This window comes from Salvia splendens, chromosome 10 (genome assembly GCF_004379255.2).
Source record: "Salvia splendens isolate huo1 chromosome 10, SspV2, whole genome shotgun sequence".
NCBI lineage: Eukaryota > Viridiplantae > Streptophyta > Magnoliopsida > Lamiales > Lamiaceae > Salvia > Salvia splendens.
The window spans coordinates 11,000,807-11,013,255 of NC_056041.1; the positions used below are offsets into that span (position 1 = coordinate 11,000,807).

Genomic DNA, 12,449 nt, shown 5'->3' on the forward strand with positions numbered 1-12,449 from the left:
TTTGGACCATTCTCTTATAATTAATTTCAGAAATTATAAAATTAACCAAAAATGAAGGTAAACTTATAAATTTTAGTGATTCGAAAATATAAAAAATGAACATTTTTGTTAACAAGCTCTGAGGAAGTGTGTAGCCACTAGCCGGTTTGGTGTATGAGGATCGGATATTCCGGTGAGAGTGATGTCAGTTGAGATCAAATTATCTCGATTCAACCGCATCTATCGCCCCGGCGTCAGTCCCTCTCCACCTCCCCCTCTCTCCAATGTGGATTAACTATTTGTCAACTCATCTATGGTCTTTTCTGATAATTTGTTTCTCTACTGAAGGAACTGCTTGAAGGAAAGATAATCACGACGTTGAATTCTTCTATTTCCTACCAATCCATTCGCCTCACACTTAATGGCACTGTCAATTTACAGGTCTTCATATTTCTCTTATTTTATTTCGATATCGCTGTTTTCCTTAATGCTACCGATTTCAGCTCCTTCAATTTATTTCTGAATACCCTATTGCTATTAAACTAGTCGTTTAGTTAGAATTTCAAGGAATTTAAGTAGAAATTATTGTGAATTTTAGGTCCGTGGCGGATCAGCTGGAGTAATTGAGTCCCTGTACGGTGTTATTAAGCCAATTCCAATTATGTAAGCCTCATCTCTCATGTTTTCAACTCAATCTTATTTAGCTAAAATTTAGTTTCAGTAGTATCCGTGGACTTATTAGCTTCCTCTTAGGTGTAAAAGTAGCTTGTTAAATAACTCCTAAATTTCGAGCCTTGAGGTACATGGTTTGTACATTTGTATTGACTTCTTAGTTCATAGATTGTGATCTGGAACTTCGTTTCAATGATGAGAAGTATCGTTCACTAAATTGACCACTTAATATTACTTTTCTGTCAATGCTATGCTTTAACTGTTGTATTTCACCGTGCCTGAGCAGGAAGAAGGTTGTTGATGTCCGATCATCTGGAAAGATAGGATCAGGTACAACTGAGGTATGATGAGGGGTGTCTCACATCACATTTGGTCTTGCATAATTTTGAAAGCTCTATCTAAATTTATACATGGTGAACCACTTCTACCTGTGCTACTGCTCCATGAGTGTAAAAATCTGTAGAAGTTTCTTGAAAATTGCATAAAGACCTCACTTATCGTGGATGGTAGGAGTTATTTGTAATGATCTTCTACTATAAATGACCTTTTGTAGTTAATTTTGTAGAAGTACAGTGTGCACTTTTAGAGGATTGTGCGCTCCCAATATATTCTTGATAATGATTTTGTCAATTTTCTCAAACAAGAGTTTGATGTTCATTTGTTTAATATTTAGTGTTGTTTTCATCTTTCTAGATACCATTTTCTGTGATCTTGAAAGATCCTAAAGAGAAGAATCTTGGGGAGTTTTATGAAACCTTTCATGGAGGCAATATTAGCATCCAGGTAATAATACTGAATCTTTTTATGTGATTGCTTTTTACTGCATGCCTTAGTTTGTTAGTTAGATTCTTTTAATGGTAAAGAGATATTCACATGCATATGTGTAACAAATGCCATCGCAGTATCTGGCAACTGTTGACATAACGAGAGGATACTTACACAAGCCTTTGTCAGCCACAATAGAATACATTGTTGAGAGTGATAAAGGTTCATGTTTATCCCAGTGCCTATGTGTTTTTAACCTACACTAGCCCATATGTGAAGTTGTTTATTTATTTTCTAATTCCTTGTCTCAGACAATCTTCCACAGAAGCCGATTCCCCCTGAAATGGTCATCTTCTATATTACGCAGGATACCCAAAGGCACACATTAATTTCTGAATTGAAATCAGGTTCCATCTTTATCTCCACTTTTTTAATTTATTTTGTACATCACATGAAGGTGCTTGAATATATCATTCGTGTATAGTTTTTCCGTCCTTATGCTAACTCTATTTTTGGATGAATGACCTCGTCCGAAAGATATTAACCTTAATTAAGATGTTCATATACTTACCTTGGTTGATGCAAGTAACTTTTTTTCACCTGTCATTTTCTGTTTCTTGACAAGCTTCTGATTTCTAGTGTCCTCACTTTAATCTACGAAAGTATTAAAAAGTTACTTTGCTAACTATAACTTCTTTTGCTGAGTCAAATATAAATATGAATGGAAAATTTGAAAAAAATTTGGAAAGGGATTTTAAACTTATAAGCTCTTGTGAATAAAACTCAATTGAGAGAGACTTTCTACTGAAATATACTCTCTATGTCAATATTGAAATCTAATATCGACCCAGGGATTCCACTTTCGCCTTCTTATCTTTTTTCGTTAGGTAAACCTGCATTGAAGCATTATATTCTTTCTTTAAGATGTCACTGAGCAATATTGTGCATCTCGGTTTTGTCAGAAGTTCACGTATTTGAAACTCTTATTCACATTTACTAATCTAAATAGGCGGTTTCCGGATTACTGGGCGGATATGTACACAGTGTTCTTTATCAGATCCTATTAATGGAGAGCTAACTGTTGAAGCTTCTGCTGTTCCTATACGATCCATTGACATTCACTTGATTAGAGTGGAGTCAATTTTGATTGGAGAAAGGATAGCAACAGAATCATCTGTGATACAAGAAACTCAGGCATTCCGCCATTCCCTTGATTACTCAATTGATCTACTCATCTGTTGACGTGCCTTATTAAGGGTTTTTTCTTTTGTTAGATAGCAGATGGGGATGTTTGTCGTGGCATGACTTTGCCCATTTACATCATTCTTCCTCGCCTTTTAACATGTCCGAGCATTTTGGCTGGGTAAGTATTTGAATGCAGTAATTTCCTTACTGTTGGTGTTTGATTTCTTATTGCGAATGCAAGAGTGCTAATCATATGCTGTTGACTGTCAGTGTGGAGAAACACAAACAATGTAAATCATAAATTTATATTATCCTTTACTTATTAGCATATTTTAACAAATGGAATCTTGAGAAACTGACTAACCAAGCCATGAACAAATATGGAAACTGACTATTGTAGTTATTAACGGAAGTCCTCTTTGCAGTCCATTCTCAATAGAGTTCAAGCTGAGAATTGTGATAACTTTCGAATCAGATCTATATAAGAAGCCCACAAAAGCTGATCCAGTATCTTCTAAACCATGGGTACGCACCTAATTGTTTAGTATAACTGCTACAACTGCATGCTTCGTTTTCTTAGTCAGATGTTTGTCTTTTCAGCTCCTAATTTATTTCCTTTTTCTTTTGTTTTAATTTAGATGGCCACCGAAAGTGTGCCATTAGAGTTGGTTCGCACAGCATGAGATTGGTTTAACAAGGTAACTTTAGTTCTTCGTATCACCCAACACGGTGAACTCAGAACCAGTCCCCTGAACTAAGTGTACTGTTTCTTCTATTTCTTATCAATACCTACTCATATTTTGTGAAAAGATTGGGCGTGTCGAATTTTCGGGGACATGGCTTCTTCAAATGTTTTGAGCAAGAGTAACTGCCAGCGAGCAACATAGGAGGTCGAAGTTGTTCAACACTCGTTATATTTCAGGATGGTTGATGGGAGATGTGATTAGCATTGAGTTTGTATAAATTAGTACTTCTTCTGATTAAAACGTCAAAATTAACACAATGGTTTCATCTGTAAAAGATTACTGGAATATTGTGGTGTCATCGTTTTAAAATTTGTCAAAATTCGAATAAAAATGAAAGTTGTGATTTTTCTGGCAATTATATCTTATAAGAAGTTCGTATACTACAGAAAATATAGATTTTTTGGCATAAATAAATTTCCCCATAAGCTAAGTGCGTAATTATCAAATTTAATAATTTCTACTAGTCATATCTCAAACATCATGTCTAATTTTGCCACTTTTAAATTAGCTAACAATATTTACTATACTGAATTGATAATTTTTACTAAATTTAATATAGACACTGAAACATGAAAATGATAAGTTCAGATCCTCTAAATTAGGCTTGCGCATAAAAATTAAAAAGTTAAGAAAATATAACTAAGCTAAGCAAAATCTGCAGTTCAAAATTGTCAAATTTGATCACTCAAATCCCAAGGAAAAAGTAGAAGGCATGTGTACTGATGTACTTATTCAAGTATTTTTAGCATAACTCTGATATTGATAGGATTAAAACAAACGGATAGTGATATTGTATAGATACACTTGAACAGACATTGCTTAACCTACTCGGTTGAGAATTCAAACAGCATACTGTGGTTGTACTTCTCTCCCGGTTGGACGACGACGGAAGGGAAGTTCGGCTGGTTGATGGCGTTTGGAAATCCCTGCGTCTCCAGACACGCGGCCGACTGCTTTCCATACACAGCACCACCTTTACCAACAACGCCGTTCACATAATTTGCAGTGTAAAACTGCATACCAGGAGCATTGGTCCACAGATCAAGAGTCCTCGAGCTAGCAGGATCCTTCAGCTTTGCAGCGTGCTTCAAGCCCGATTTTTCCTCCCGGCAGTCGATAACATAGTTGTGGTCGTAGCCTAGACCAACCTCGTTGATACGGCTGCCAATCTTGTTTGCAGTTGTGAAGTCGAACGGTGTGCCTTTGACGGGCACGATCTCACCGGTTGGAACGGTGTACTGATCTACGGGGGTGATGTGATCCGCCCATATCTGAATAGTGTGATCTAGAACTGTTCCAGATTCGTGACCGGCTAGATTCCAGTAGGTGTGTTGTGCTAAGCTGATTGGTGTTGCCTTATTCTCTGGCACACCTTCCATGTCAAGCCTCATCGTGGTCTTTGATGTCAGCGTATAAGTCGCGGTGAAAGAAACATCACCGGGATAGCCTGCATCATAGATGATAAAATAAGTGAATATATGTGGGCATCAAGGTGAAGAGGTTTAACGTAGCCGACTGTAATGCGTTTGTTACCTTCTTCCTTATCGTGGCTGCGATACTTAAAGGTGATTGATGGAGTATCACCCTGCTTATACTCAGCAACTTCCCAGATGACCTTGTCATATCCCTTGTTCCCACCTTCAAGGAAAATGATTCAAAAAAATAATAGTAAGTAGTACTACTAATTTTTGAAATTTCTAGTTGGAGTAAAGGAGAGCCAAGTTCCATATTAATTTACCAAATTCGGTTCAACCAGTACAAATTATAACTACAAACAAGTCCCATCATTATATATTTGAAGGGCCTCTATATTAAGGAGGGAAAGGAATGGTGTTTCAAATCTTGGATAACATCTTATAGGGTTCTGAATCCTTATTTTCATTTACAATCCATATAATCATGAAATATTACAAAGGAGCACCAAAAAAACCATTGATATTCATATTCATTGTACAAATGCCTCAAGTGTCCTGCACAGAGGAGCCCGAACCACCTGCTAGAGCGTGGGAGAGCATTCGTCCAATTTTCTTGATCGTTGGAAAGCAGAGAAGCATAATAATAAGGCGATTCTACAAATAGTGCAGCTCAATCACCAACAAAAAAAAATATGCTATAAAACATTAACTCATCTAGGAAATTCAAAGGGTCACGTCGGCTTTAAAATGGTAGGTAACAGCAATTCCTGTGACTTTGTGAAAGATAAGAATTTGCAAGCTACAAACTAAATAAAAAAAATAGTCTTAGAGAAGTGAACACTGGCATACTAAACTGGGCCTTGACTCCTTAGTTCCGAACTCTTCTTATCATTAGTTCTTAATCATGAGCTAAATTGTGTTAACTGTCTATTATTGTTCCCACAAAACAAACTTTACCAGTCAAAAGATGCACACTGAGGTAACACTAGAACTTTTCTCACTTCTTAAACTAGTGCCTAATAACACACAGAAGCAAAATGATATAACATCAAATTTCGAATTGCTTTGCATAAAAGGCGCGGTAAACAAGTACTATTATATATGCATTCATCTGTATGTGAAGAAGTAAAAATAAATGAATGGCAAGGATAGATACCATGGAGACTGTTGGGTGGCTTGTTAATAGGCAATGAGTGCTCAACTCCATTCAGTGTAAACTTCCCATCTCTGATCCTATTCGCCACCCGACCCACAATGCACCCAAAGTATGGAGCAGCACCTTTCTGCACATAACCAGATAATAACTAGAAGAGCCACACAAAGTAATCAACAAATCTCAATTGTGATTAGTAAATTCTAATTGGGATTGATAAACTATAATTAGAGATTAATCAATCATAGATTCTCAAACACAGAACAATAATAGCTTTCTTCAAATCTATGATACCATGCAAGCATTCGAAAATCCATAAGCAGGCAGAGACATAATCTTGGCAATAGTTAAAATTAATCGAATTTGAATTATATGACTTGCAAAAAAAAGTGAGTTACCTGATATGGCTCAATTGTGTCAAATCCAAGAACGACATCAGCCAATTTACCTTCAGCAATCCAAAATCAAATCATCAATACAGGAATAGTACTTGAAAAGCAGAAAAGATTAGATTTTTATTCAAAGTGAAAGAAGAAAAATACCATGTTTGTCTGGTACAAAGACTGAGGTGATGGTGCAACCATAATTGGAGACGATTACACGCATAGTGCCATTGTTAAGTTCAAAAAGCTTGGCCTCCGCCATTAGATTGCTGTTTTTGCTACAGAAAATTTAGAGTTTGGCAGTCAGATCCAGCAGTGAACTGTGACGTGGGCCTTATAATATTAATAACATTTGATATTATGAATGATTCCGTATTAGTAGTAATAGATAGCTTTAGCTAAAATTGTGTTTATGAATATTGATCCGATAATAAATGTACTATTATCTGGTTATTATATTACTCAACTATTCACCGCATCTATTCAGATCTTAGTTATTCAATTTATATCTCAATTTTATTTTCCCTATTCTAAAATATGTGATCAAGGTACACCCTCAAACTCGAGCTTTTAATTTTTTTTCATCACATTACACTCGTTGACTTCAGTTTTGAAATAATTAATACTCCATATATAGCTTATTATTAAATGCATAATAAAAGTGAAATGTGAGTAGTAATTAATAAAGACTAAATAAAAATAATTTGAAAATGGAATAACAAGATTTATGCATGGGTTTTAGAATTTGCCATAGGAAAGTCCGCAAATTCAGTCAATGAGTTTTCTTGAATTGTCATGACCGTCTTTTTTTGAAAATGATTTTCTGATCTCCCTTTCCTGTTTTTGTCTTACACGTGTCATAATTATAAATTTGGCGAAATGCCATTACTTTTTATGCCTTTTTGAATTTTGGTTCATTTGGTTAAAACAAATCAAAGTTAATTTTTTTACTTATTTTCTTATGTTGTCTGTCGATGCCAGCAAGATGCAATTCCTAGAACTCAATCAAAGCACTTGCAAACGAATACTAACTTGAAAACATTAGCATGTACCATCAGAACTATACACCCAAGCTCCTGTGAAAATGTGGTTATTCATATCTTTGTAGCACAAGATGGCCTTAATGCATGGTTGATTGGATTGCACATACCTCGAATTATAGTATTGTACTAAAAGGTGGCACAGGATAAGAGGTTTTAGAGCATCCGCAGCGGTGAGGAATTGACGTCCGTCCGTGACAGCGGCACGGCACCCGCTGTCTGCTGCTGGCACGGCGCTCCTCGATGCATCGAGCACGTCCGTGCCAGCGAGCAGCTGACGTGGCGCATTTTGATTGGCCAACGGATTTATCCGTTGGAAATTCAATTTTTTTTTAAAAAAAGAAAACAATACAAAAAAAATTAAAAAAATATTTTCAGATTTTCAAAAATATGGCCGTTTTATTATCATTTTTTTGGATTTTTTAAATTTTTTTATTCCCAAAATCATTTATAAATACACACATTCATCATCTATTTTTTTTATTGAGCTACAAGAAGACCTAATCAAACACATTTGTGCGAAATTCAGCCACGAGTAGTGGGGTTTTTTACTTTTTAGGATTTTAATTATGTAATTTTTAATTTTTTTGAAATTTGTAATATTATTCTGGTTATTTTAATGCATTTTAATATTGTGGAAATGTTTTTATTTAAATTGAATAATAGAATGGTGGGACCCTTGAGCTCGTACTTGAGGAAGAGCATGGATGTGGGTGTTGTGCTCTTGCCTAAGAGCAGAGAGTAAAAGTGGGTCCGGGCCCACATCCGTGCTCGTTGGCAAGAGCACGGATGGAGATGCTCTTAGAATACTACTCCAACACAAGCATATGAGAACAAGGTAACATTAGAGGAGTTGCAGCATCTGAGAGGAGATGCGATATGTATGTACAATCAACAAATGAACAAATTAAACCAATACAAACAACATGCATATGCATAATGCATGTATAGCCAAAAAAAAAAAGCGGCGAGAGGCAATATTTGAGACAAGCTAACAAGTAACAAGGATCCAAACGCCAAGGTGGCATCTTAATTATCCTCTATTTTCTCAGATGTATCAAACACAAGCTAAAAACAATCGAACATAATGCAATAATTTCGAATTCTACAACATAAAATATTTCATGCATAGGACGGTTATAGAGAGCAACTCGAGCAGAGACAATTCTGTTTTAAGCTGCGAATCATAAAATTTGTTACCGAATTTTAAAAGGAATTGTCTCTGCTCCCATGAGTGTCAAGAAATAATTGGATGAAACAATTGATCGATGGTTTATGGTCGAATCAGCAGGTTCGACTAATTCAAAAACTACTCACAAGTTACTGAATTTATTGTGCAAGCATAACTAGTCTAAGAACATCCACAATAGCGTGGACATCCCAATAGCCTAGCACTAGGACTAACCAAAAACACATCATGTCACGTCACTAGGACATCCTACTGCACTGTCACATCACTAGGACATCCCACTGCACAATAATAGCCTAGCACTAGGACTAGCCAACGCCCTAGCCAATAAAACAAATTGAAAAATACAATTAATTCATTTTAATTGTTGGTGTTTATCAAATATAAAAAAATGAAGTGCAATGAATTGTAAATATTGAGTATAAATAAAAAAAATAAAAAAAAATAAAAAAAATCGGGACGTCCGGTTTCGGCGTGGACGAGCGCTCGTCCTACCTTTAGTCCGTTATTGCGACGGACACCCCCACGGACTAACCGCTAGTCCTAAAGTCTGCTATTACGGATGCTCTAATTGCTTGATTTTTAAAACACTGATGTAGAAATATTTATACCTTAAAATCCAAAGTTTTAATTTTGTCAGGTCGATATTATTTTATAAGATAATTAATTATATTAAAAATTAGTATCATTTTCAATTACATGTTCACATTTTAATCAAAATACTCCCTCCGTCCCATAAAAATATATGCATTTTCTATTTTCGTCCGTCTCACAAAAATATTTGCATTCCATTTTTGAAAGTTATATCAATTTAATAATATATGTCTCACTATCCACTAACACTATTTTAACCGTTATTCTCCTCTTTTCTCTTACTTTGCTATGTCATTCTCCTATTCTCTATTACTTTATTAATTTTATCTTAATTTCCGTGTCATATCCATTGTCCATACTTTTATGGGAGGAAGAAAGTATATTTAAGTAATCCATTATAACAATAACCTACAATCACTTTTATTCTTTTGAAAGTGTTACTTTTATAAAAGGGTCGAGAGATTATTCAGGCCAAGTTCGCCCGGGGATGGGTTCCTTATACAGAAGCGCGTTGTACAAAAGAATGTGTTATTTTTCTATTGAAAATGTGGATCTATTAAACTCCACACAGATATAATAATGAAATTGGTAGTGAAAAACGGTATTCCCGGTGTATTGATTAAAGAGTGTGCAGTGCAAAGGCCTCAGCAGCACCACCAGGAAACACATCATATTATTCTTGCACCAACTCATTTTTAGATGAAGTCTACTTTTCTTTTCCTTTCATTTCATTTCTCTTGGGCTACAAATATTGGATTCCCTCCACCTAGTCCTATCTCCAAACCATCTCCATCTTCACATGACCTCAAAAAGAATAAAGTCTTCCAACATTAAATTTCATTCACACACTTCTAGTCCTAATCAAATTTGACACTTTCCCACACACTTCCATCCCCCAAGGAAAAACATATCCACACTTTCCTCCCTCCCTCTCTCTCTCTCTCACACACACATCACAAACACACATTGTGAGTGATGTTGAATCCAGCAAATCATGTTGCGCCACAGCCTTCATCACCCACTAATTCGTCCCTCTCCTCTTCTGATCTCGACACTGAGGTACTACTAAATTCTTAATTCTACCACAATTCATTAGTACATTTTTTGTAATTTTTTACTACATAAACAATTGATGGAATGATAATTGTGTGTGACAGTCAACAGGCTCATTCTTCCATGACAGAAGCACCACGCTAGGAACCCTCATGGGCGTCACCGTCCAAGCCATAACGTTCCGGGCCACCTCCCAGCACCGCCACCAGGAGATCCCCGGTTCCGACGCCCGGAGAAACAAGAACAACCGGGCCGCCGCGGCCCGCCAGCGGCGCCGGTGGTGGCGCCTCTGCAGAGACGAATGCGACTCCAGAAGGGCCTCTCTCGGAGAGTATTTGGAGGTGGAGAGGAGGTTCGGCGGCGGCGGCGCGGCGGAGCTTGATGAAGGGCTGGTTCAGGAGCTGCAGCCGAGAAATGGGCGGGCCTTATTTGCGGATGGGATGGTTCTGCCGCCGGCGCAGGTTGTGGAGGATTTGGATTCGTCGCCGGCGGCTGCGGCGGGGATTTGTAGATTCTCGGCGGTAGAGCGGTGGTGTAATTTAGTGTAGTTTAGTGCAGTGTAGTACAGTTTGTTTGTTTATTGAGTAGTGACTTTCTTTTTTTTTCTTTTTCTTGCTTTTTCTGCAGTTTTGCCTTTTCTTCTTCTTTATTTTTATTTTTTATTTTTTATTTTTTAAATTGTTTATTTCTAAATCTGGCACCACTGATTGAACATCATATGATCTGCTTTATGGAGTTGAATATAGTCAAGTGCTTTTTAATTGTTGGACCCATGTTAATCAATCGATACTTAAATTATGAAATGTGTTAAACCAGTACTCAATTTGAACTTTGAACTAATAGAGTGTAAGAATAAATTTGTAGACGAGAATGGAATACTAAAAAGAGCATGATTCAGTGGTTATTTAAATTGTGAGCGAATCACGAGTTGTATCGTTGAATAGCTAACTCGTCTCAAACAATAATGAAGACCAGCGATTTACTACGTTACTTACTGAATGTAAATGTAGAATACGTATTCGATTTTGAAATAGGCTAAGCCAATGGAAATTAAGGAGAAAGATTTCTGAATTACTGTGATTGATTCAAACTTCAATGGACTATTTTAATTGAAATGCAAATGGGCTTGAAAGTTTGAAGAAATTCAGTTAGGCCCATATTACCCAAAGAAGCACAATAATGAGAAGAAATTGTTTAGTCCAATTGTTATTATTATTGTTACTTGTTTCCAGTTTCTTAATTATATACAACAGTAAATAATTCCTTCGTCTACCATCTATTTGTCACGTTAATTTTAAATTAATAGTATACATCTAACACTTTTAATCTTCTTTATCACATTATTTATAAAAATATGTCAAGATTTAATTAAAAGTCGCTCACAATTATAGAAAATCAATTCTAATTGGGATAAGTCTCTCAGCAAGACTTAACAACATGCACAAAATGAGTCAATCCTAAACATACCTGTAATATTCATTAGATTGTTAGTATTTTTATTAGGGTAGTGATATATATTTTCCTTTTTATTAACTAAGTTCCAATGATTAAGCATAGTAATGATGGTTTCTATAGTTGAAGAGTTTGAAGGCAGTAGTTTATCAAAAATGATACTCCATATACCAAAAGTATTTTTAATTTATTTTTATATTATAGAAATGTTTTAGTAATTGAAGTATTTAAATTAAATAATGAAATGGTGGGACTCTTGAGCAAGAAAGAGTATGAATGTGCGTGTTGTCCTCTTGGAGAAGAGTAGAGAGTAAAAAATTAATAAATGTAGGTATGCGCCCACATTCATGTTCTTTGGTAAGAGCATGGATGGGGATGCTCTAACGAAGAGTGAAAACAAAGTTTTAATTTAAATGTTTAGAAATTTGGCAGAGTTGATACGAATCAATTCCCCAAAGTTGACATTAAGGCCACAGTTACTTCATTTTTTATATTTAGAATCATTTCAAAGACAGTCAAGGCAATCACATGCTAGTGCTATAAAACTAGACTTTCGTTGTTAGTTTATTAGTAATAGTATTACTACTAGTATTATTTTATTTTCATTAGTTTACATTCATATTATTATTAATAAATTTTGGAATTCTAAACACGTAACTTCTCAATCACTTTTTTTTCTTTCATACGCGCTTGTGCGCCATATCAGTAGTATAGTGTGGGTAGAATTTTTTTCAAACTCATCTAGCAAGAGAGAGATGGCATATGCTGCTGTGATTTCTCTGAAGCAAACAATGCATCGCCTTCTTAACTCTTCTCACACTCC

General features: G+C 35.8%; 3 protein-coding genes across 3 annotated transcripts; 2 read left to right on the plus strand and 1 right to left on the minus strand.

Annotated features, from left to right (window-relative positions):
* Positions 1-60: 60 nt before the first annotated feature.
* On the plus strand, positions 61-3,702 carry LOC121751685 (vacuolar protein sorting-associated protein 26C-like). Its single transcript, XM_042146487.1, has 12 exons — positions 61-232; positions 328-420; positions 578-642; positions 938-992; positions 1,345-1,434; positions 1,554-1,638; positions 1,728-1,823; positions 2,426-2,610; positions 2,691-2,779; positions 3,027-3,126; positions 3,240-3,299; positions 3,412-3,702. Exons 1-11 carry the CDS (start codon positions 182-184, stop codon positions 3,282-3,284), a joined length of 954 nt encoding a protein of 317 aa, XP_042002421.1. The 5' UTR covers positions 61-181; the 3' UTR covers positions 3,285-3,299; positions 3,412-3,702.
* Positions 3,703-4,037: 335 nt separating this feature from the next.
* LOC121753122 (galactose mutarotase-like) lies at positions 4,038-6,646 on the minus strand. Its single transcript, XM_042148304.1, has 5 exons — positions 6,458-6,646; positions 6,314-6,363; positions 5,919-6,045; positions 4,881-4,985; positions 4,038-4,794 (listed from the first exon to the last, which is right to left on the minus strand). The coding sequence occupies exons 1-5, from the start codon at positions 6,558-6,560 to the stop codon at positions 4,172-4,174; spliced, it is 1,008 nt and encodes a 335-aa protein (XP_042004238.1). The 5' UTR covers positions 6,561-6,646; the 3' UTR covers positions 4,038-4,171.
* Positions 6,647-9,806: 3,160 nt separating this feature from the next.
* On the plus strand, positions 9,807-10,933 carry LOC121751014 (uncharacterized protein At3g17950-like). Its single transcript, XM_042145710.1, has 2 exons — positions 9,807-10,180; positions 10,279-10,933. The coding sequence occupies exons 1-2, from the start codon at positions 10,097-10,099 to the stop codon at positions 10,720-10,722; spliced, it is 528 nt and encodes a 175-aa protein (XP_042001644.1). The 5' UTR covers positions 9,807-10,096; the 3' UTR covers positions 10,723-10,933.
* Positions 10,934-12,449: the final 1,516 nt, after the last annotated feature.